We start from the raw sequence: 25509 nt of genomic DNA on the forward strand, positions 1-25509 counted from the left end.
TGGATGATCATTGGAAGGAGAAAGCCCTTCCAATGTGGCTAGGGACACCTTAGAAGGCTTCTTGGAGGAAGTGACCTTCTAGGAAGGCCTTGAATGATGGGTGAGATTACCACAAGCGGTACAGTTACAGAAGAACATACTAGGTAGAGGGAACAAGAAGGCAAAGTGCTAGAAAATTATTAAATGTATTAAGTAAAAATTCAAATTTCATACAGGCTAGAGCACATACCATACGGTACATGTAACAAATGGTAGAAATGTAGACTGGAAAAGTAGATCAGAGCCAGACTGAAGCGAGCCTTGAATGTCAAGATCAGGAGTTTGGACATTAACACGTAGGTAATAGAGAACTAGCTGGGGATTTCAAGCAAAGGAGAGGTGAAATGGGAGCTGTGCTTCAGGAAGATCCTAGAGTGAATGTTTTCTATTATCTTGTGTCCTAGTCAGGGATAGAAGATAAGGAGAAGGAGTCGACCTGTGATTTTATTGGTGCAGGAAACTCCTAGGGGGGGAAGCTCCTTTTTGACCAATACAGGTTGGCACATTCTTTGTAATTTGGAGTCAGAGATTGCCTGGGGAATCGAGAGGTGAAGAGTCCTGTCCAGAATCACACAGCCAGGATGTAGCAGAGGCAGGGCTCCAACCCAGTTCTCTTTGGCTTCAAGGCCATTTCCCCACCCACTCTGCCCCTCTGCCTCTCTCATCCTGGCAAGGACCACTTCTTATTCCTCTTCGTAGCCCTCCCAGGCCCTAGTACAGGGTCTTATTCATGGAGAAGCTTAGTGAAGAGACCCCTGGATTTGGAGTCAGAGCACCCGGGTTCTGCTCATCCAGGCTCTGTTATTTATTCCTTTTCTTCAGGTATCTGGAGGGAAGCAGCTTTCAGGTGGAAAAAGGATTAGCTCTGTCCAGTGTAGACCCAGAGGGCAGAATCGGGGGTTGTGGGGGGCAGGTTGCAGGGAGAATGATTTAGACTTGATGGTCAGAAAAGCTTCCAAACAGTGAGGCAGAGTTGTACAAAGTCCTCAGCTCACTCTCCTTCCAGAGTCTTCGAAGCCCAGTGTCAAGACAATGAATGATCTTGATGTCTGCTGTGTCTGACCAAGTTCTTTTTTTGGCTAGGCAATGGGGTTAAGTGACTTGCCCAGGGTCACATGCCTAGTAAGTGTTATGTGTCTGAGGCCAGATTTGAACTCAGGTTCTCCTGACTCCAGACCAGTCCTCTCTCCACTGAGCCATGTAGATGCCTCTCTGACCAAGTTCTAAGTGCTCCCCAGCTCCTGCTTCTGCTGCCTTCATGGCCATTGGAACAAATTGTTCTCATCCTTTCATTCTGCCAGGGGAAGTCTTCCCAGCACTTAGCACAGTGCCCGGCATATAGTAGGCACTTAATAAATGTTTACTGAATGGAAAAAAAGGGAAAGATTCTAAACAATCCGACCTGTCCCAAAGTGGGCTGGGCTCCCTTAGGAGGTAGTGAGTTCCCCATCACTGGGCATCTACAAGAGGAAGCTGGATGACCCCTTGTCTCTGGGTGGGACTCGATGGCTGCCAAGGTCTCTTCCAACCCTGAAAATGCTGATTCTATGATGTCTTTGTGATGTTGGGCAAGCCCTCCTTCCTCTCTGGACGTCAATCTGCAAGGGAGGAGGCTGGACCAGCTTTCAGCTCTACATCCTGTGAGCCTGTGATGCCCTGCTCAGGAACGGCAAGGCTAGGCTGCTTCACTGTCCCCAGACAAGTCGATGGAAGCTTTTGTGTTTTCTGTGTGGCAAACAGGCCTGGAGTTCATCCGAACGACCCAGATAGCCCAGCCCTACAGTCCCCTGGTAGTCCTGCTCCCCTTTGCCGGGGGATACAGCCACATACTGAATGCTGCCTGTCGGCTGATGGTGCACACAGGGGTGGTGATGATCGCAGCTGCCGGCAACTACAAAGAGGACGCTTGCTTATACTCACCAGCTTCTGAACCGGAGGTGAGGCAGGCCAAGGCCTTTTGTGATGGGATGGGAGATAGACTGGGGAGAGGGAGGGCTGAAGGATGAGAAAGCAGCCCCCCAACCTCGAGTTCTAGTGCTATAAAGGCAGGCACGGGTCTGTGATCCCATTGGGGCACACCTGCTGGGGCACGTACAGGAAGGAACCTTGGGGCATCCCAAGGGCCAGTCCCTTCACTTCCCAGGGTCTCCGTTTCTTCCTCTATCAAACAAGGGGGTTGGAGCAGAGGTCTCCCCCACCCACGTCTGTGATGCGTGAGCATGGCCATTTCCTCATCAGTGCAGCGTGCAGCCCACCCTGGCCACCTCCTCCTGCCCCCGCCACGTTCGGACACTCATCTGAGCCAACTTTTCTGACTCTTTCCATGCAGCTGCCTCTCCCCTATTGAGCGCCGCAGTCCACGGGACTTGGGGCTGCTGCCTCTGTCCGGGCCTCTCCCCTGTTCACCCTGCCTGGGACCTTTTACCCTCTTCCCTCTAGGTCATCACTGTGGGAGCCACAAACTCACACGACCGGCCGGTCACCATGGGAGTCCTGGGGACCAACTTTGGCCGCTGCGTGGACCTCTTTGCCCCTGGGGAAGACATCATCGGCGCCTCCAGTGACTGCAGCACCTGTTTTACGTCCAGAGTGGAACGTCTCAGGCCGCCGCCCATGTTGCAGGTCTGTAGCTCCTCCCTTCCTAGGGGGCATGCCAGAGCTTTACTCCTTCAACATTTATTGGGCACCGACTGTATGCCTACCCCTGTGCTGGGTGCTGAGGTAGACACATAAGTCACTGGCCTCAAGAGCTTATAGTCTTGCAAGCAAGACAAGGGGGGAACTAAGTATGTATGTATTTGTTTAGTGACGCAATCGGAGTTAAGTGACTTGTCCAGGGTCACACAGCTAGTAAGTGTCAAGTGTCTAAGGCTGGATTTGAACTCAGGTCCTCTTGACTTTAGGGCCAGTGCTTTATCTACTGTGCCACCTAGCTGCCCCTCTTCTTTTTTCCAGTATGCATTTATTAAATGCCCATGGTGGGCCAGGCACTCTGCTTGGTACATACAATGAGAAAAACAACCATCTCTTCCCTCAAGGGGCTTACACTCCTATTGAGAGATAGGACACCTTCCCTAGTTCAGAAGGCAACAGAAATGTGTGAAATGAGTAACCGCACTGTGGTTTGTTGGGGACAGGGAGGCAGCTAGGTGGCGCCATCGTGCATAGAGTGCTGGAGTCAGGAAGACTCATGTTCCTGAGTTCAAATCCGGCCTCAGACATTTACTAGCTGTGTGACCCTGGACGAGTCACTTCACCCTGTTTGTCTTAATTCACCAGAGAAGAAAATAGTGAGCCCCTTCAGTATCTTTGCCAAGAAAATCCCATGGACTACAGTCCACAGGGTCACAAAAAGAGTCAGACACGTTTAAACTCCCAAACAACGATAACAAGGAAACATCAGGGCGTGAGGGATCCCAGAGGAGGAGGTGAGGAAGGAGAGTGTGCTAGGCATGAAGCACAGCCAGGGCAAAGGCAGGGAGGCTGGAGGCGGAAAGCCCTGGAGGGGCTGCTGGGTTGAAATGTTAAATGGGGGAGGGGAATGCGTCTAAACAGGCTGGAAAAGCAGGGCCTGGATGTGAAGGGCCCTGAATGCCCTTCCTCAGGGCACTGGTGAGTCCCTGAATGCCCCTGGGGGCAGGCAGGTGTGTGAAGGGGAGGAAGGAGAAAGAGGAGAAAGAAGAGAAGGAGGGGGAAGAGGGGAAGAGAGGGGGAGGAAGAGGAGAAAGGAGGAGGAGGAGGAGGGTGGCGGGGGGAAGAGAGAGGGGAGGAAGAGGAGAAAGGAGGAGGAGGAGGGTGGAGGGGGGAAGGGAGAGGGGGAGGAAGAGGAGAAAGAAGGAGGAGGAGGAAGGGGGGGAAGAGAGAGGGGAGGAAGAGGAGAAAGACGTCTTGGGGCCAAAGCAGTCAGAGCAGCTCTTCTCTTAGGCATCACCGCCATGCTCCTTAATGCCGAGCCTGGCCTGACCATCTCAGAACTGAGGCAGAGACTGATCCGTTTCTCCATCAAGGATGTGATCAACGAGGCCTGGTTCCCTGAAGACCAGAGGCTGCTGACCCCCAACCTGGTGGCCGCGCTGCCGTCCAGCCTTGAGGCAGGTGAGCTTTCGGCACTCCTCGGGGTTCCGCACCCTCCTTCCCCTTCTCCTCCTCGCCAAACCCAGGCCTCTTGAGCCCTCCACGTGCCCCAGTCAGGGAAAGGGCGGCTGATTCAGAGTCTAGAGGCTTCGTGCGAATCTGGCATGTTGCAGTTACTGGCTGCGTTGACTGTCTTCTCCCATAAAATGGGAATAGTGATAATAGTTACGCGGCCCACTTTGCAAAATGTTGGGAGAAAATCCCTTTGTAAGCCTCAGGCGCCCAGAAAATACAAACTGCTGCAATCGTGTAAATTTGGGAGGAATCTGGCCTTGATTTCAAGCTCCCATTGCAGGCGCTCCCTGCAGCTAGGAAGATGCCAACTTTTATTGTCTTGTTGAGGTGCCCGGAGAGAACAGAGAGGTGCCTTGAACTACCCAAGGCTCCACAGCCAGTCTATTTCCGAGGCAGGGCCCCTCCCAGCCCTGACATCCCCTGTTCTCAGGCCCCTCCCAGCCCTGACATCCCCTGTTCTAAGCTCCCTCCCAGCCCTGACATCCCCTGTTCTAAGCTCCCTCCCAGCCCTGACATCCCCTGTTCTAGGGGCCCTTTCAAGGAAAGAGGCTGTCTTGCTGTTTCAGCTCTAATATTTTGTGTTCTAAGGATCCTTCCAATATTTGCTTTCCGTGTGATAAGGTCCTTTTTAGATCTGCCTTTCCCTGTTCTAGAAGTTCCCTTCCAGTTCTAATAGGCTACTTTTTAAGGTCCCTTTAAGCCCTGGTCTTTGATATTCTAAGGTTCCTTCCTTAGGAACCTCCTGTCAAAGTTCTAGGTAATTGGGAGTGTCTTTCTCTACTGCTCTAGTCTCCTTTTTGGGTGGTTCCCTCATTGTTAGCTGCCAATGATTTAGGCCCCAGTTCCACTTCCAGTCCACTTTAATTAGCTTTTACAAAAGGATACTGATTTTGAACATACAGCGAGAACAGAAGTTCTACCATGTCCCCCAGCCCCTCAGGGTGGCACACCCTTCCCTCGGCCCCCTTAGTCCCAGGGAGGGCAGGCTCAGGCTGACTGCAGTTTCTGCACAACATTGACCCCACCATGCACACGTCCAAGGGTGGCATGGCCACTGCACGAATTCGTGTCTCAGCACCTGCTGGATAGGTGCCGAGGGACATTTCTCCCTCTAGGGGCTTCAGCGCTGGACTGGCTAACTGCTATCCTGGCAGGGACTCTCCTCCCAGACCTCCCAGAGGCTCAGACACCTGACCTTTAGAAATTCACAAGGCTGTGCCCATCTCCAGCCTCCTTCATATAACGCGTGGCAGCAAGGATCAGGGAAATGGGTGTCGCTATCCCCTCCAAAGCAGCCTCCCCATTCTGCCTCTGTCCCTGGACCCAGTTGGGGTGGGTCCTCCCTGCTTGCTCGGGATCAGAAGTCCCTCCGGGCCTGGTCCCTCCCCTCTCCTCCGCTCACGTCTGGGCCTTGGGGCGGGGGGCCGTGTATTCTTTTCAGAGGAGCAGCTGTACTGCCGGACAGTGTGGTCCTCAAACTCGGGCCCGACTCGGACGGCCGTTGCCGTGGCTCGCTGCAGTGACAATGAGGAGATGCTGGGTTGCTCCAGTTTCTCCAAAAGTGGGAAAAGGAGAGGAGAGAGGATGGAGGTGAGGTTTCCGCGTGAGCCTGCCCATGCCCAGATCAGAGGGTCCGAGATATAGAGTTGGCAGAAACCTCGCAGACCATCTAGTCCAACCCCCTCACTGTACAATTCAGGAGACTGAGGCCCACATTGCTGAAGTGAATTTCCCAATTAACTTACAGATTATAAGCCTCAGAGGTGGGATTAGAACCCCAGTCCTCTGACTTAGGAGCCAAGAGTCTGAGTGCATGCATCCAGCGTATCTATACATTGGTGCACGGGCTGTGTGCTCGCATGCTCGTGAATGATATGGTGTAGTAAATAGCACGTGGACCTTGGACGCATGAGGAGCTAGGTTCAGATCCTTTCTCAGACATTTACTAGTTGAGTCGTCTTAGACAAATCATTTAACCTCTCTGTGCCTCAATTTCCCCGTTTGCAAAATTGGGGGGGGGTTTTCAATGGCCTAAGAGTTTTCTTCTGTCTCTAAATCTATGCTTCTGCAATCACATCATTTGTGTGCTGCTGGCGTGATTATATGGGCACCTATGTGTCATGTGGGCTTGTGTGTTCATGGGGTATCTGCATGTTTTGTATGTGCTTGGGATCTCAGCATACATGGAGTATGTGCGGAGGGCAGGGGGTTGCGTGTGTTTGCATCAGCATTTGCACCTGTCAAAGCCATTACCACCATCCAGCCTTTCTTAGATTCTTCCTGGCTGGCACCGTCAGCTTGTGTGGATTGAGCTGCACTGGAGAGGACTAGAATGGAACGAATTAGAATGAATTGGATTAGTATCATCATTTCTATTTTATAGGCAAAGAAACTGAGATTAGGTGACCTGCCCAGGGTCTCACAGCGAATACCCCACCCAGGTTAGCCGGCTCTCCTTCCAGGCCCCTTTCCTTCCCTTCCAGAGTTTCTCCCAGTTCTGGTAGCCCAAGATTCCAAAAACTCTACTCTGAACTATCATTTGGTTTCCTCCATGGCTCATAGCGGCCCTCTGCCCCAGATCTGTGACTACCCGAGCCATCCTGATCGATCTCATTCCTCCTGCACCTCCCTAGAAAGCCCAGCCTGGGGAGCTTCCCCTTCTGGGAAGCATAGAGGATTTGTCTCCTGGCTCTCATCTTTTCAGCTCAGAGGCCTAGGAACGATCATTTTATAGGCAGGCAGGACCCGGAGGAGCGGTCCTGGGAAGTCCTTCCCTGATAGCCATGGCTCAGTGCAATCCAGAGGCAGGAGCCCTGATCTCAGCCCCAGAAGGGACTCTGGTTCCCTTTCTTCTGAGTGTCATGCTTTCTTTCCTTGGGCCTCAGTTTCCTCTCCTGTAAAAAGGAATCCCCCCCCCCCCACTATTTCCCAAGCGACACAGGGGCAGGAAGGAATAATGAGATAGTGCATACACTGAGGGCCTTCCATGCCACGTTTGGGATAAACACAAATTTCAAACCACTGAGACTCTCATGGATCAGAATCCAAAGTCCAAATTACTGTGTTTAAAGTAGAGCAAAACCAACCATAATACAAGCAAAAAGCAGTTTGGCCCTGACATCCTGAGGGCCCAGAAGAGCCTCTGGCTGGAACATCTCTGGAGAAAGGGTCACAGCATGTCCTAGGATGAGAGGACTTAGAAGCCAAAAGCACCTTAGAATTAGAATGAGGTTGGGGCGGGGAAGAAACCATAGAACACAGAGCGTCACAGAGCCAGGGCACATAGGAGCTACTCAGAAATGCTGGGGGGGGGGGGGATCCAAAAATGAATGAGCGAAATGTCTTGGTGATCCCGGGCTGCCTTTTAAAGCACATCTGGAATGAGCTATGTTTGTTTTTACGGGGACATTGCTGGCAATATTGTTTTTAAATCTCAGGTCCGCGAGGGCAGGAAAGAATGCCTGGCCTACAATGCCTTTGGGGGACAGGGAGTCTACGCCATCGCCAGGTGCTGTGTGCTACCCAGAGCCCAGTGTCACATCCGGGCAACTCACCAGGGCGAGGCTGCTGGAGAGGTCCGTGCCCGCTGTGATGAGGAGAGCCATGTAGTCACAGGTAGGAGCTCTGAGGCAGGGGGCTCGCTAGGAGCCATGGAAAAAGCCAAATGATACTTCAGAGTAGAGTTTATGGAACCTTGGGCTTTCAGAACTGGGAGGAGCTCTGGAACAAGGAATGTCAGAGCTGGGAGGGGTCTTAGAACAGGGGATGTCAGAGCTGGGAGGGGCCTGAGAACAGGGGATGTCAGACAGAGCTTGGAGAGCTTTAGAACAGGGGATGTCAGAGCTTGGAGAGGCCTTAGAACACGGGATGCCAGAGCTTGGAAGGGACTTAGAATAGGGAATGTCAGAGCTGCGAGGGGTCTGAAGAAAGAGCAATTCTCACATTTTTTGGTCTCAGGACTCCTTTTTACAAATGCTTTTGTTTACATGGGTTATTTCTACTGACATTCATCATATTAGAAATGAAAACCTCCTAGTACTATTATAAAAATATTTTTGACCTCATAGCCCCCTTTAGGGGTCTTAGGGACCCCATCAGTCTGTGAGCCACACTTTGAGAACCATGGATCTAGCCCAGCCCCCTCATTTCTCAGAAAAGGAAACTGAGGCGCAGAGCAGGGAAGCCTCTAAGTCATGCCATATTGGCTTCCTTCCTCCCCGTGGAGCTGTCCATCTGAGGGGACTTTCACTGTCAGGACAAAGATCAGCCAGGGTTGAACAGACTGGAGAAGTAGAGAAGAAGGAAGCCAGCAATAGAATGATCCCACCCTAACAGAGAAAGCAGGTGGTCCTGGGAAGGGCGTGAACCTGGTCCAACCCCAGGGGGACAGTGAAACAGTCCACGGGTTTGAGCCGATGCTCCCCCTTCCTGCAGGCTGCACCTCCCATTCCCAAAGGGAGAAATTTGGGGACCAGGTGAAGCCCATCATGAAAAGCCGGCACGGTCACAGCCAGTGCGTGAGCCAAGGGGGGGGAGATGAGCCTTCACGCCTCCTGCTGCCACGCCCCGGACCTGGAATGCAGGGTGAAGGAGCACGAACCTAAGGGCCCCATGGAGAAGGTATAGAAACACCCTCGTCTCCCTTACCCCTTGGACTCTCTGTCTCTTCTTCTTTTCCACCCTTCTTTGTGCTTTTCTTTCACTCTCCTCCCTTCCTTCTGTCTTTTGTTCACATTGTCTCTCTTCTGCCTCTCTCCCCTCCCTTCATCATTCTCTATTCCTGTGTTGTTTGTTTTTTTAAACTTTCATTATAAACTTAACAAATAGGGTTCACACTTTGACATACAAAGGAAATCAGGAAAAGGAGATTGTATGCGAAACTCTGAATTTCTATGACATAAAACTTCTTAATTGGTATAGGCTACACTTAACCCAACAGGTTCCAAACTATGCTGCTTGTCCGTGCCCCCATCGGAGCTTCCTTTTGTCACGTCTCTGTATTCTTGAGGTTTCACTGATATCTTCCTTGTTTTCTTTCTTTTTTCATAACTATTCATTCTCTCGATTTAAACTCTAGTCCTGTTTAAAATATATTAAAATCTTGCATATGTAATTATATTTGTTTTGCTTGAACACTATATATGCATATACATACAGATAAATGCCACATGTATGCACCTATACATATAAAACTGTATAACATGGTATACACACGTGTATAGCGTATATACCTGTATTGTACATATACACATCGTGTATCGTGTGTGTATATGTTATAATGAATATATATGTACAAGCACATATTTTGTTTTGTTGATGTTTTTTGGTCATTTCAGACCTGTCTGACTCTCCGTGACCCCATTTGGGGTTTTCTTGGCAAAGATACTGGAATGGTTTGCCATTTTCCTTCTCCAGCTCATTTGACAGATGAGGAAACTGAGGCAAACAGGGTGAAGTGACTTGTCCAGAGTCACATAGCTGAGGCCACATTTGAACGATGAGTCTTCCTGACTCCAGGCCTGGCGCTCTATCCATGATGGCACCTAGCTGCCCCATATATGTGTGTGTGTGTGTGTATATTTGTATACACACACACACACATATTCAAGCAAAACAAATTCATACCTTGGCCATGTCTGAAAATGTTGGTCTTATTCTAGTCCATTGCCTCTCTACAAAGAGGTGAGAAGCCCATTTCAATAACAGTCCTCTGGAATCATAATTCGTTATTACATTAATCAGAGTTCTTAAGTCTTTTTAAATTGTTTTCTTTTATAATGTCAATATAGTCATTACATAACATAGATGTCAACATATAAATTGCTCTGCTCATTTCCCTCTGCATCAGTTCATACAAGTCTTTGAAGTTTTCCCTGAAGCTTTTCCTTTCATAATTTCTTTACAGAGTAATGATATTCCATTACATTCACACACCATAATTTGTTCAGCCATCCCCTAATTTGATGGGCATTTATTTTGTTTCTTGTTCTTTGCTACTATAAAACATGCTGTTGCAAATGTTTTTGTACACATAGGCCCCTTCCCTATGTCTTTGCTTCTTTGAAATATAGGCCTGGTATTTGTATTGCTAAGTCAATGGACATGATTTTTTAGGTAAGATTCCCAATTGCTTTCCAAAACTAATCACAGCTCCACCAACTGGCCTTTAACACAGCTGTCCTGCTGCAGACCCTTTAATAATTGTATTTTACTCTCTTGTCATTTTTTTTTTAATTTAAAGAATTTTTTAAAAAAATTTTTAAAATCTCATTTGCCCAGAGTCACATGGCTAGTAAGTGTCAAGTGTTTGATCTGAGGCTGGATTTGAACTCAGGTCCTCCTGACTTCAGGGCCACTGCTGTATCCACTGTGCCACCTAGCTGCCTCTCTTGTCATCTTTTTCAACCTGCTGGTAGAACCTCAGAATTATTTTAATCAACATTTATCTTATTATTCATGACCTGGAGCATATGGTTTTCAATAGCTTACAATTCTTCTTCAGAACTACCTTTTTATGATCCTTTGACCATTTATCCATTGGGGAATAGCCTTTATTCTTATATATTTGTATCCGTTTCCTGTATATCTTGGACATCAAACCTTAATCAAAAAATTTGCTCAAAGATTTTTCCTAGTTAACTGTTTCCCTTTTAATTCTAACTAAATTGACTTTTGTTTGTTCAAAAGCTTTTCAATTTTCTTTAATCAAAATTTTCCATTTCATCTTTTATAATTATTTTTATTCCTTTTCCCCCTAAGGACTCTTCCCATATTCATAGTTGTGACAGAAATATTCTCCTTTTGTCCTATAGTTTGCTTATGATATGACCTTTTTCATTTAGGTTTTACATACATTTGGAATTTAATGTTGTATAAGGTGTGAATATTGGTCTAAGGTAGTTCTACCAAACTTTTATCATGTTCCTGCAGCTTTTGTCAAATAGAGGATTCTTATCCTCATAGCTTGTGTCTTTGCATTTACCAAATTTTATACTACCATATTCGATCACTTCTTTGTCTCATTTATCTAATCTGTCCCATTTATCAAATTTTATTTTTTTTTCCTAACCAGTATGAAACAGTCTTGATAATTACTGTTTGCAGGGGTGCCTGGAGGTCACAGGTTCCCCACCGCTGGCTTAGAGTTAGAAATCTGGGACCACCAGGACCCCTTCTTTCCACTTTTTATTTCATATTGTCCCTGAAGACACTTAAACTTTTAAGTTCCTCCAGATGAATTTTATTTTTTTTAACTCTATAAACTATCTCTTTGGTAGTTTGATATAGCACTAAATCTGTAAATGAATTTAGGTAGTAGCCCAAACATGAATTGTTAATGTCTCTCCAGTGATTTTAATCTTCTTTTGTTCCTATAAAGTGTTTGCAGTCATATTCATCTAACTCCTCTGTGTGGGTCTTGGTGACTGGACTCCCTAACACTTCCTGAATTCTGTAGTTATTTTGAATGGATTTTCTTCACTTGCTCTTACTGTTGGAGCTCTCCTTTTATTCTTTCTCTCTTTTATTTTTTCCCTTTCTCTTTCCTTTTTCTTCCCTTCTCATATTCTCTTACTCGCTTCTCTCTCCTCAGCTGACTTCATCCTTCTCTCTTCCATCTTTCCTCTCTGCCTTCTTTCTCTATCATACTTCATCCTTCTTCTACTCATTCTCCCCTTCTCTTACTTTCCCTTCTTTTCTGCATCTCTCTCCCTCCTCTTACCTCTCCTTTCTGCCCCCTCCCTCCATCCCTTTCTTCTGTCTTTTTTCCCTCCTTCCTCATCTCTTTTTCCTCCCTCTCTCTCCATCTTTCCTTTCCCCCTTCTCTCTCCTTCTGTTTCTCTCTTCAGTGACTTTCTCTCCCTCTTTCTCTTTCCTCCCTCTCCCTTTTTTCTTCTCCCACTTTCCCTCTCTCTCCTTCCTTTCTTCTTGTCTCTCTCTCCCTTTCACTCTTTCCCTCTTTCTCCTTCCTCCCCCCACCCTGCCCCTGACTCTATAGCTGCCTTCAGTTAACTGTTCACAATGGCACCCTGGCTGTGGGGCCCTGTACTGTGTCCGACACCGGCCTGGCCCATGGGGATGCCGGATGCCATCCTGCATTTCCCACAGTGCTTGCTGCTCTCCCTGACAGGTGACGGCGGCCTGTGAAGAGGGCTGGACGCTGACTGGGTGCAGCGCCTACTCCCTGGGCCCAAACACGCTGGGCGCCTACCCCGTGGACAACACCTGTCTGGTTCGGAGCCACGCTGGCAGTAGAGGAGGCCGCCCAGCGGCCGCCATCGTGATCTGCTGTAAGAACAGAAGGCTGCCCTGGGACCAGCCGCATTCCCAGTGACGGTTTCCTGGCAGGACTTGTGACAGAGGGGAGGGAGGAAGGATCTTCTGTGTTGTGCGTGTTGGGCCTCGGCCACAGGGTGTCACCGAGACCCTTTTCTACTTCTGGATTTCCTTCTCTGATCAGTACCTTGGTGTTGGCCGTCGGCTCAGCTGGGCTTTGGCTCTGGCCTCCTGGGACCCTCCTCGAAGGAGGGGCATCCCCCCCCAAACCCCAGGCTCACGTGATGAGCAGGCAGCCTTGGGTGAAGCTCTGGGCTCTGGCGATTCCAGGGGGGCTGGGAAGCCCCCGGCACCTGCCCCATATTCCATCCTTCCTCCCTTTCCCTCATTAGTGATTTGTTTCTTCGGGCATAAGAAACTGTGGCCTCCTCTTAACATGGAAATCTCTCAGAGCTGGTAGGGACTCGTGAAACCCCTCACGTGGATCAGCTTCAGCGAGCTGCCCATAGATGTCTTCCTCCCAGAACCAGGACACAAGCCAAAAGGAGAAGTGCTAGGCCATGAAGGGAGCAAACAAAGGGGAGATAACAGAAACTGACCTCACCTGGGAATCATAGAGTGTCAGTGCTGGGAGGGAGCCTAGAACAGGGAAGGTCAGAGCTGGGAGGGAGCCTAGAACAGGGAAGGTCAGAATTGGGGTGGGGGTGGGGGCTTAGAATGAGGAATGCTAGAACATACCGTGTCCTCTTTTGGCCTGTAAAAGAAGGGGGGTGGTTCTCTACATGAACCCAGAGGAGTTCCATTCCAACCCTGACATTCCATGATTTAGACATTGGGAGCAGGAGATCCCCCAGGCGGGCAGCACGGGGGGGGGGGCAGCAACCTGGCCTCTTAGCGATCGCCCGTTTAGTCCCCTCCTTGGACTCAACATCCGCTCTCTGGGTCCCAGTTTGGTCATCCAAGCTGGGCTGCTTCTCTGAGACCCTCCGGTGCTTCTCACCCCGTGCCCACCTCTGAGATCCTGCTTCAGCTCCACTGAAGCTGTATTTACAATCCAGCCCCCAGGACAAACATTTCCCTGCCTTTTCATTCCCAGCTGACACCCAGGCTGAGGCCAAGTCCAGATTTGCAGGCCCTGCCCAACCATCTGTAGAGATGTTCTGCAGACACAGTCGTGAATCCAGGCACTTATTAGCATCAATAGTTGTCACCATCTTTTCTGGCCCTAGGAAACTTTGGTTTCAGAGCTTTTTCCCTTTTCCCACCACACCTCCTTTGTGGACGGCAGTGAGCCAGAGGGAAAAGAGCACAGGCAATAGGACCCGAGGACCTGGGTTCAAATTTCACCTCTGTCCCTTACTGCCTGGAGGACTTTAGCACATCCCTGCCGGTCCCTGGGACAAGGCTGCTTCTTCTGTTAAAAGAGGATGTTGGCCCTGAGGCCCCTCCCCCTTGAGATTTATGATCATCTGGGGGGGGGGCACTTAACATGGATGGATTTCAAGAGGTCCATGGACTTGGACGGAAAAAAAAAATTGCATCTTATTTTCACTAACATATGGTTTCCTTTGTAATCCTGTGTATTTTTATACATTTAAAAATATTATTCTGGAAAGTCAGAAAGCAGTTAAGTGTCTACTATGTGCTATGCCAGGCAAAGGCACAAAGTAGTCCCTGCCCTCAAGGAGCTCACAGCCCAATGGGGAGGCAGCATGCAAACAGCTATGTATAAACCAGCTACGGACAGATTGGAGTGGAGCTCATCACCAGAGGGAAGGCTCCAGCATTGAGGGAGGCTGGAAGAGGCTTCCTGCAGAAGATGAGCCCTCACCTGATGCTGGAAGGTGCCAAGGAAGCCTCGATGGAGGTCGGAGGGAGAGTCTGCAGCATGGTGGACAGCCAGTGACGAAGCTGCACGGAAAGTTCAGTATCTCTTTGGAGGAACAAGGAGGCAGACCAGGGTCTCTGGCTCGCAGGTTGTGTAGAGGACAGGTAAGGCACGCGAAGATTGAAAAGGGAGGGAGGGGCCGGGTGAGAAAGGGCTTTAAAAGCCAGAGGATTTTATGTCTGCCCTTGCAGCTTCTGTAAAGGGGGGCGGGGGGGTGACATGCTCAGGCCTGTGCTTTCAATCACTTGGGCAGCTGGCAGAAGAAGGAGTGGAGAGGGGAGACGCGAAGCAGGCAGATCCACCAGTAGCCAGTGAGAGAGACTAGGTGTGAGGTGCTGGGGGCCTGCACCGAGGGTGGAAGAAGGCTTCCATGGGCCAAAGGGTCCAGGACAGAAAGAAGGTAAAGTGGCCTTTCTCCGAAGGCAGTGAAGGAAGAGGAAGCTGTTCTAGGTCTCTGCTATGGGAAACCAGCCTTTCTTCTCTGGAGAACTTGGAGGTTTTCCCAAAAACAGTCTGTGCCTGCACAGAACAGTCCTATCCATAGTTGAGGCTGCATCTCACTGTTTTACTTAATCTGGTAGAAACAGCGAGGGTGTAGGGACTTGGGTCTGGTCATAGATTTCCATGTGGCATGCCTGGCCGGGCCCTTCTCCTTCTCACTCCCCAAGAGAGGCCAGCAGCACCTGCAGCAGCTTCCTGGATCCTGGACAATGTCAGCCCTGAGAAAGTGGCCTTAATCCCCCCTGCTTTAACTGACCCACCCCCAAGAGGCCCGTGCCTGAGCGTCCCATGGACAGTGACTCATCCTTCCATCCTGCCTTCACCAAGAATTAGAATCCATCAGAAAGCAACCAAGTTTGTCATTCCTTATTTGACTGCGGCTGGTTAGGAAAGATTTCTTGGAAAACCACATTTTTTGTCCAAAAAGGAAAGCTCTTCCTGAGCTGGTCACAACCACCAAACCCCAGCCTCTCTAGTTCCTTCCTCACGGAGGCCGGCTTCATTCCATGGGGCCCCAGGCTGTCACCATTCACGATGGACGCTGCCAACCTTGCTCCCCAGCTCCCTCCCTCTGGTGGATATTTCCTGAATCTGCTCTCCCTAGGATTTTGCTAGGGGGTGATTTGGGTTTTTTTTACATAAAGATTAAACTTTTCTAGAATTAGCATTTGACTTTTGTACTTGGAAAGTATTTATTCTGGATTTTGCAGTCTGTTTTATTATAGAGCGACTTTTAAAAAATAAAAACTTTTAATATGACAAATAGTCTGTGGCTGATGTAGACCGTGCATCTAGAAAAGGGAGAGGTGAGGTGGGGCGCAGAGAGGGGGTGTATCTGTCAAAGAATAATCAAAGCTCTGATTTCCATCAATGGACCACCAATTAAACATTTAAGTGGTAGTTCTGGGGACACAAATACAATAATAATAATAATAGTAATATAATCCCTGCCTTCAGGGGTCTTACATGACATTTTGCGGTTTACCAAGTATCTACTTTACAGCCTGCCCCTGTGAAAGATGTTGCAGTGAATGGATGAAAGATAAATTGGTTATGTTTCTACTCACTTGTGATCTTTGTAAAGTCCCTCCTCTCTGGCCCAGAGTTTCCAGTGTAGCAGACATGGCACTGCACTTCAGCTTAGGGAGACCTGGCTTCGAATCCTGCCATAAGACAACACCTTTGTAGCCCTGGGCAAGTCGCTGAACCACTCTGTGCCTCACTTTCCTCTGGGATTTCTTCCGGCTCTCAATCTAAGATCCTATGGAATCTCAGGGGCAGCGAGAGGGCGCCATACTGCACAGAGCGCTGGGCCTGGAGTCGGGAAGACTCATGATCCTGGGTTCAAATCCAGCCTCAGAGACTAACTATCTGTGTGACCCTGGGCAAGTCACTTAACCAGGTTTGCTTCAGTGTCCTCCTCTGTAACATAAGCTGGAGAAGAAAATGGCAAACCACTGCAGCATCTCTGCCAAGGAAACCCCAAATGGGGTCACAAAGAGTCTGGGGACACAAGTGAACATCAACAACATGGCATGAAGGGATTGGGCTGGAGCAATAGCCAGTAAAGTAGAATGAGTACTACCTCTGGAGTCAGAAGGCCTGGGTTTGAATCCTGTGTCTTCTAATTAATACCTACGTGACCTGAGCCTCAGCATCCTTATTTATTTATTTACTGATTGATTGATTGATTGGAGTAGGCAATGGGGTTAAGTGACTTGCCCAGAGTCACACAGCTAGTAAGTGTCATGTGTCTGAGGCTGGATTTGAACTCAGGTCCTCCTGACTCCAAGGCTGGTGCTCTATCCACTGTGCCACCTAGCTAGCCCAGCATCCTTATTTTAAGGGAACCAATGCAGTGGAGAGCAGGCTGAACTTGACGACAGAAAGGCTTGGATTAGAATCCCACTGCTCCTCATTCCACCAAAACTGCTCTTTCCAGAATTACCCATGATCTCTTAACGGCCAGATCCCACGGCCTGTGCTTAATCTTTCTCCTTCTTGACCTTTACACTCTTGATCACCTTTCCGCACCGGATGCTGTCTTCCCTCTGGCTTTTCAGGCACCACTCTCTCCTGGTTCTCTTACCTCTCTGTTCCAGCCTTATCAGTCTCTTCTGCTGGATCCCCAAACGGGTCATGCCCACTAACAGCAGGAGTCCCACATGGCTTGGTCTCGGGCCCTCTTCTCTTCTCTTTTTTCTCTATGCAACTTCTCTTGGTGATTGTATCAAAGGACCTAGTGGAATTTGAAGCCTTTAAAACTGAAAACTCCACTAAGACACCCCAGACTTGCCTTTGCATCCCACCTCTCTGCTTTGCACCAGGCTACGTCCCATACCTGGGATCGAAGCAAACGGAGGAGCTTAACCATGAAAGGAAGGAGAGATGTGGGGCAAAAGTTAGAGGGAAGGGTGACTCGAGGGTTTTTTTGAGGGTGGGGGAGACATGGGAGGTTTTGTAGGCTGTCAGGAAGCAGCCAGTAGACAGGGGAAAAGAAAATGAGTATGATAGAGAGGGAAATCTGCTGGAGAAGATGGGAGGAGGATTTGTAAAAAAAAAAATGCTGAAATGAAATAAAAATGCTTTCTTAACTATCTTGCAAACGCTGCTCTGTGTTCTGATGGGGCTTGAATATCAATCTCACACTTGGTTGTGATCATAATTATACGTTAAGTCAAGAAACATTATTAAGCACCTCTTCTTGACTAGGCACTTTGAAAGGCGAAACATAGTTCCTGCCCTCAAGGGGGTGAAAATGTAATGGTTGAGACAACGTGCAATTATGTAAAAATAAGGACAGGCAAAATATAGGTCGTGCTGCAGCAGAGACAGGAGGTAGTCTACACCAGTCAAGTCAAACCACCACCACCATCACCTTGAGGAAGACCCAGAAAGGAAGGCTCTAGCATTAAGGAAGACAGGGACAGGTTTCTTGTAGAAGGACCATCAAGGAAGCCAGTGTCATTAGACAAATGTAGAGGGGAGTACGGTTTAAGAAGTGACTGAATATTGTTAATTATGTTAATACTCATTGAACTAGCTGCTGCTCTTTTCCCTCTGCCTTCAGTTGACCATCTCTCACTGGATCACTGTGGTTCTTTTATATCATTTTGGGGAGGATGAGCAACTTCTTAATTCTTCAAAGAGTACCTAACTCCTTTTGCAGAAAAGTCTCAGACTTGTCTTTAATAGCCAGCATTTTATGTAGCGTTTTAAAATTTGCAAATACCATCTCACTTTATGCTCACAACACTGAGAGGTAGGTGATAGCATCCTCATTGTATGGATGATGATACTAAGGCGACTAGCCTTCCATCATCCCGACACAAGGGTCATATTTTACCTCCTCCATCTGAAGCCTCGAATCTACTTCCTTTCAAAACCCTTCCTTCCCCTTCACATGGAGTTCAGAGGTGTTGAATCCCTCACCTTTCCGGGTAGAAGGCCAGAGGGAGATGAGCCTATACCACCTTCCTCGTTAGTACTGCCTCCTTGACTTAGTACAGCCCGGCCCCCATCAATGGAGTGCAGTCCCTGTTCTCTTCTCAGAACCCTACAGGATTCCTCTGTACTAGTTCACATGCCACTGTCTACAGTAAATCTTCATTTATCTACTGTCAGCACCAGACCTCGTGCTATCAAGTACATTATTTGCCTGTTTACATTGTGTCTTCCCATTAGAATGCAAGTTTCTTGAAGGAAGGGATTGAGCTAATGAAAAGTGGATTGGGCTGGCTTGGACATTAGTGAGTTCTTTCTTCAACAGGTCTTCAAACGTTGGCTGAATGAGCCCTGTTGAGAGTAGGTAGTGGGCGTTCTTTTTCAGGTTTGGGTTGCACTAGATGGATGCTGGGGCCTCATCCAACATACTTTTTGTGTTTCTATCCCCTCCCCTCCCCACCATAGTCAATATTTAATAGATACTTGGACTGGCCTGCCAGTTTGTGTTCATAGAAACTACTTTCTAGTCATGTTGACCTGATTTTCTTAATCCAAGAGATGGATTTTACACCATCACTTTTATTTTCTTAGATTTTCTCATTGTCTTAGCATTATTTATCTCTTTAGATCCTAAATGACTTATCCCAGTGCTTTCTTTCTCCCCCCTGTTCCTCCAACAGGTGTTTACATTGAAAAATTAGTTGGATTTTATCTGGAAAAGGAAAGGTGCTGGGGAAGCATTGAGTAGGTTTTTGAGAAGATTTAAGTACAGAAAAATATAAAACATTGACTTTACTGGACTGAGCGGTGTTTGGGAACTGCCACGACTAGGAAACATTGGGTAAGCCTTCAAGTTTCAGGCCAGTTGGCTGGGTCCTGGCTGTTATTATCCAGAACACCATGATCAGCAGAGAGGACTGAAAGTCAGATCTGGGTTCCAGCCCTAGCTCTGCCCCTAGTCATATGGCATTGAGGAGTCATTGTTCTACTCCGTGGGATTAAGTTTAAGGGGATCAGAGCTGATAACCTTGGTGCTGCCTCCCAGCTCTGGTGTTTTAGGATTCCAAGATTCAATTTAAAGGCTAGCTTCTTGTGAAAATCTACATTATCCATCAATCAAAACATTTACTGCATTCCAGCTACTGAGCTAAGTGCTGAGGACATAAAGAAAGGCAGAAACTATTCCCTGACCTCAAGGTTATATTCTAGTAGCAGAAGCAACATGTAAGTAGGCATAGCTATATAAGAGACAGGGAGGCTTCTTCCTGCAGGGGAGATGTCAGCTGAGTTTTGAAGGAAGGCATGAAAAACTAGGAGGCAGAGGTAAAAGGGCAGAGCACCCTGAGGATTGGGCACAGCCAAAGCAAAGGATAGGAAATAGTGTTGTTTTCTAGGAACACTAATTAGACCACTGCTGCTGAATCACTGTGTGTGAGGAGGGAAGTATTAAGACCTGAAAGGTAGCAAGGAGTCAGATGATTAACGAGCGTTAAAGGCCAACAGAGGACTTTATATGAGCTACGGGACCTTACTGAGCTGGGTGGTGACATGCTAAGTCCTACAATCAACTGGTGGGATTGACATTTGAGGAGACCAAGGAAGTTACTGCCGTAATCCAAGCAAGAAGGGATGAGAGTCTGAACTAGGGTTGGGGATGGATGACAAGATTTGATGATAGATAAGAAACGTGGGGATGACGATGAAGATTGACTGGGAAGATGATGGTGCCCTACACAGTAACAGGAATGCTGGGAAGAGGGGACTGTTGGGGTGAAAGACGAATTGTTTTGGGAACCGAGACACCCAATTTAAGATGCTAGTTGGTGATGTAGGACTGTAGTTCGAGAGAAGGGCTGGGCATCTAGACTAGGGGATCAACTTCTTGTAGAAAGCCAATGCCAAATAGTGGAAAGAGTACTGGATATGGGGGTGAGATCTGGGTTTGAAACCAGTCTTTGATACTATGTGACCACTGCTTCATAGCTGGGTACTGTTTCCTCATCTGTAAAATGGAGACAGCTAACTTTCAGTGCCTCCCAGGGACGCTGTGAGGCTCTGATGAGACCATGCAAGTATAAAGGACTTGAACGTGTCACTGGGATGGTAAGCGGTGTGAATGAGCAGGTGCCTCTTCTGATCCTGCCAGATGTAGAATTACGGCTCTACCCTGCCACTCATTGGCTGGTGAATTCCTCTCTCCACACCTCATTTTTCCTCACCTCTAAAATGAGATCATATTCACACTATTCAGCTGTTCAGCAAATAAATTACGTATGTATACGTAACCCCCATTCAGATGAGGAACTCCAAATTCAGATGAGGGAATTCAAGTTCCGTAACTCACCCTGGTTATGCTTCCCTTCTGCTTTGTAGGCCCTCACAGCCCCTTTCAAACCAGCCTATTTCAGACCCTTTGATCCCATCAGAGCTCGAGCTTTTTGAGGGCAGGAACTATTTATGTTTCCCTTTTCTTTGTTAGCAATGCCTAGCACATAGTAGGTGTTTTACTGAATGACAGGTCTCTGTCATCAAACAACCCCAGATACACTTTGAAGCGGAGGCATATCACGGTGAATGGATTGGCCTCAAAACAAGGACAACCTGGATTCAAGTCCTGCCTAGGACTCATCCTGGTGGGTGAGACCCAGGAAGTCACCTGACCTCCTGGCACCCCAGGAAAAGCCTTCATTGGTGAGGGAGTTTCTGTACCTGAGAGTTCCCTGCACTGACGAAGTCAGAGGTCAGTCCCTATGCCCATACTCTGTATTCACGGCGTTCATATCGTATCCCGGTAGCCTGATGGGCATTAAAGGGGCATGACCCTCTTCTCAGCTGCTGCCCTCAGGTCCATGTGACCTAGACGTCTCCCCAGCGCTTTGCATGTTGTTTAATAAATGATTCAATCGTTCAAGTGCTGTAGTTCAGAGGAAAAATGTTGGTGTGGATTAATAAAGCATGGGAGGGGGTGGCTAGACCAATTCCTAAGGCGTAGGACCTGTACTGATATCCTGGGGGAGACACGTCCAAGCCGGGGCTGGCAAACAGGTGAAAACGTTGTAGGCAACAGAGCACAGGCTCCACATGGACGAGGGACGAACAAAGGGAATGGCCTATGTTTGGAAAGAGCTTTGACTCCCAGCTCTGACACCATGTGACACCGTACAGCCCACCCATTAAAAATAGAGAAATGTCAGCCAGACCCAACTCTACTTTTTTGAAAAACTTTTATTTTATGCTCCAAGAAGCCACAAGAACTCTGCCAGTCTTAAAACCAACAGTGAATTCAGATTCTCCACTAGCAGCCCCTCCCTCCCTTTGTTGGACTCTGGGCCTGCCCGTGCCTCAGGGGTCGGAGGGTCCGGCGCTCCAGGAAGCCTGTCACCGCCAGCACGAGAGACGTCCTTGACGTCCTTGTCTTCATCAAGAGCCTCTTGAGTACACAGCAGAGCAGAGTTGTGCAATTCCCGCTTGACGGCAGGCAGCTTTGAAAGATTTATAAAAATGTTTTCATCCACAAAAATTGGCAGTAGAAATGACAGCTCTTTCAACCTAAGCCTGTCACAGCTACTTTTGTTGAGTTACGTTAAAAAAAAGTCATCAGCAGGTTTCGTGGCTACGGCAGCCGGAAATCGAGTCTTTGCTCGTGTGGAGTCGTTCGATCCCGTCTCGGGTGGACAGGGAAGGCAGCCCGTGGGCTGTGCAGGGAAGGCGTTGTTTCCATAGGAAATAATGGCAGCAGCGACAGTGACCCTTCCACTCCTGAGAAAGCGAGGCTGGCCACCCCAGCACGCGTGGCCAGGGCAGGAGAAAGCAAGGAGAGGCTGGGGGGAGAGGGCCAGGCGGGGAGGAAGAGACGGTCATGCCTTTATTCAAAATTAAGTTCTAAACATCCCACTGAGAATCTCGAAAACAATGGAGAACTTCTAACCCGTGCCGACGGCCTCTGTGGCTGGGGAAAGAGGCCATTTCCATTCCACGTGGGTCACCTGTCGGGAGCAACGTGGCTCCAGCGATAACACCTGTGGCGATGCCGCCCTGCAGTGAGCCGCCTGCCCGCCCGCCCACCGCAAGGCACTTGGGGTGGCAGCTTGCGCCTCCAACCCGGCCAATCTCTGGGTCTGCAAGAACCCCAAGGCCCTCCCTGCCCCAGGTTCTCCCAGCCTGGTGCCTCGTGTGGGCTAAAGTAAGGCAGAATGTGTAAACCGAGGAGGGTGACCGAAGGAGGACAGGACAGGAGAGGCGTGTCATCGTCTGGATGGCCTTCGGGGAACCAGCCGCCTTCCAGTGAGTGGTGAGCAGCTCACTCTGGCTGCTGTATTTCTAACTGGTCTGTCTGCTCATATGAAAAGTGAACAAATAAAAAATCATAGTATTCTTGCCTTATAGTAAAATTGCTATAAACCCACACAACAGTGGTTCTCCCCCACCCCTCAACTCAGAAAGTCTCCCATCGTATACAACTGATTCCAAATCTGTGTTTCTGAAGACAAAGCAAATGATTGCAGATCACTTGATTTAAACTACAGTTTATTCAATATGTCTCCATGTGTTAAAAAAGATGATTTGATGGAGTCAATAAAATTGAATCTTAAAGTGCTTTTTGGGGTGGTTTTTTTTTAACGACTTAACTTGTCTTTTTCAGTGCCCAGTGTCAAATAACGCAGCCCTGTATAAATCGGAGAATGGGGTCTTTTTTTATTGCTCTTTACAACTGTAACGATATTAGAAAATTACCATAAAGAGCCAACTGACTCCTAAATTGTGGACCCAGGAAGCACTTGACGAGGATCCACGCTGACCCCAGAGCCCTTGGGAATTCTGTACAAATAGGTAGGGAGACATATTCAATACCAAGGTTCTGTAAACTGGACTCTCTATGATTTTACAATGCAAAAGCGCGTCTGCGTCACACGTCTTTCAACATGTCATTCTGAACGTTCCTATTCAGGATCACCAAAAAGATGAGGCGTTCGCCCCCTCCCTAAAGGCCGCCTGATTCTCTTCTTCAGTATAAAAGCTAGGGCAGGGCGACTCCTCTGGCAGCATCACAGAAAAGCGACATGGCTACATTCACTCAGTTATGTTCACATGATAAAAATTTCGACCATGAGCTTTATTTGATAAAACCTTGACAAAAACTGTTCTCTGCATCGGGCTGGCTGCCCTCGGTGCGGCTGAATCTGGCTCCAGGGTCTCCCTTGCTCATGACGAGGGATCCCGTCTTCCTTCTCTGAAAGGGAGTTCTCGTTAAGAACACACCGTCCTCCAAAGTCACTTCAGGTTTATCCAAGTTCAACTTCCAGGCCTCTTAAAAAGATGAGATTCTGGTTCCCAAAAGGTGCCGAGCACCAAGAAGGAGGTCTGGATTTGATTCAGTGCTAAGTTTGGGAATCTCCTCTAAGGGTCCACATCGTCCAGGTCACTTCTTGACTCGCCAATCATCATGGGAGACTCTGAGCCCTTGGGGAGAAAAGGAAATGAGAAAACACATCTAAGAGTCATCTGAGAAGGAGCTTCCGGCGAGTGCGCTGAGCTCTATCCCAGCACAGCCGCCATCTTGTCGTGACTCAGTCTCACTCCTGGGGCCATCCTACAAGGATGCTATCACCAGCCTACTAGGTGGCTGCAGCGTGGTGGCAGTGAAGGGTGTTTTTACTCAACTATGGATTCTCCCGTCTGTCTGAGCCTGATCCTCAGTGTCCTCTTTGGAAGAACAAAGGGGGTCAGCGCCCTAGTGTCTCTAAGGCCCATTCCAGCTCTCGACCCAGCACGGTGGCATGGAGAGAGCTCTGGTGGTCCTGGGCTCAGAACAGGTCTATGCTCAAGAGTGGCTGACCACATTCAGTTGTGTGATCCTGTTGGGCAAAGCAAAGTTTCACCAAGTCTCGGCTTTTTTATTTGTAAAATGGGGACAATAATATCTGTTATCATTTACTCCACAGGGTGGTTGTATGGCAAGAGCTTTGTAACCTTAAAGCATTTCATTAGAAATGGCAGCAACTCTGGTGCTCAATGGTACAGAATGACAGAAGCCGGTTCCAATGCAATGTTTTGTGGCTCCTGGGCCGATGACCTTGGCTTACCCACCGCTGAGCTCTAGCCCAGTGGTTCCCACGTTCATTTGGCCACAGAAAATGCTGGGGCTTGAAAGTTGTAGCTCCTTGCACCAAGGGGAGTCCAAGAACATTTTGGAATTAAAAAAGAAAAAATCATGCCTAGTTTCAAAACGAAAAACAAACCAAAACTGTGACATGTAGCAAGCACTTTAATAGGAATATAATTTCACTTAATATCCTAAAATCAGTAGTATCATCAACCTTTTCTCATGGAAATCCTATTCCCACTGGGTGGAATGCATCAGAGCTTCCCGGAAGGGAGGCTGCTCAACAAACAAGACTCCAGCCTATCGAGATTCCTGGCCATTCTTGAAGGCTGCCTTTGAAGTGAGGGCGCCATCTTTATGACTCAGTGGATAAAGAAATCTGGGTCTCCCCATCACAAAGACTCCTATGATCTCACAAACTGTGATGTCCCCAAGATAAGCTTAGCCAATGACCACAGGGTGACCTCACAGTCACCAACTCTAAGCTGACTCACTGTACAGATGAGGAAAACCGAGGCCCCGGAGAAATGCCTTTTAGGATTTAGACTGACTCTATCTCTATTTCTTTACACATGTCTCCTATCCACTGGAGCCTAACTATGGGTTTTCCCTGCTGTTTCTGATAAGGTGCTTCCCAGACATTTCCAGACATCCTCCTCAGTCCACTCTCACTAGATCTCCCAGAACCCTGCCCCTGGGTCCTGGGCTCTGATGGGAGAACCAGCCTCCAGGTCACCATCTGGCCATTTCCAACCATGCTCCCCCTCTCTGTGGTCCCTTGTGCGCTGCTTTCTCCCCAAAGAATGTAGGCTCTTTGAGGACAAGAGCGATCTTGCCTGCCTGTATTTATATCCCCAGCACTCAGCACAGAGCTTGGCACGTAAAAGGTGACTAATACATATTTTATCATTCACTCATCTTCAGATAATGATTCTATTTCTCTTGGTGTTCTTCCCTTGTTCGTGCGTGCATGTGTGTGTGCACGCGCACGAGCGTGTACACACGCATACTTGGTTTATTGTCTTCTATGTCTTTTGGTGAGTTTTAACTTATAGCAATTTTTCTTTCACACTGGTGTGTCTACTGTGATTTGGGGGAGCCTGAGGAGAGC

At 48.4% G+C, this 25509-nt stretch overlaps 2 protein-coding genes across 2 annotated transcripts in view; one reads left to right on the top strand and one right to left on the bottom strand.

The window, feature by feature from the left end:
- PCSK9 (proprotein convertase subtilisin/kexin type 9) overlaps positions 1–15614 on the top strand; it is a 35023-nt gene extending 19409 nt beyond the window's left edge. The window contains 9 exon segments of the mRNA XM_020976908.2: positions 1780–1976; positions 2479–2620; positions 2623–2661; positions 3964–4134; positions 5630–5778; positions 7626–7803; positions 8623–8714; positions 8716–8808; positions 12317–15614. Of these exon segments, the coding sequence (XP_020832567.1) occupies positions 1780–1976; positions 2479–2620; positions 2623–2661; positions 3964–4134; positions 5630–5778; positions 7626–7803; positions 8623–8714; positions 8716–8808; positions 12317–12520 (1265 nt within the window). The 3' untranslated portion in view covers positions 12521–15614.
- A 5888-nt stretch (positions 15615–21502) lies between these two features.
- Positions 21503–25509, bottom strand: part of USP24 (ubiquitin specific peptidase 24) — a 157835-nt gene continuing 153828 nt past the window's right edge. Inside the window, 1 exon segment of the mRNA XM_020976911.2 lies at positions 21503–23755. Coding sequence (XP_020832570.1) covers positions 23693–23755 — 63 coding nt within the window. The 3' untranslated portion in view covers positions 21503–23692.

This window comes from Phascolarctos cinereus, unplaced genomic scaffold (genome assembly GCF_003287225.1).
Source record: "Phascolarctos cinereus isolate Bilbo 61053 unplaced genomic scaffold, phaCin_HiC Scaffold_5;HRSCAF=322, whole genome shotgun sequence".
Taxonomy (NCBI): domain Eukaryota; kingdom Metazoa; phylum Chordata; class Mammalia; order Diprotodontia; family Phascolarctidae; genus Phascolarctos; species Phascolarctos cinereus.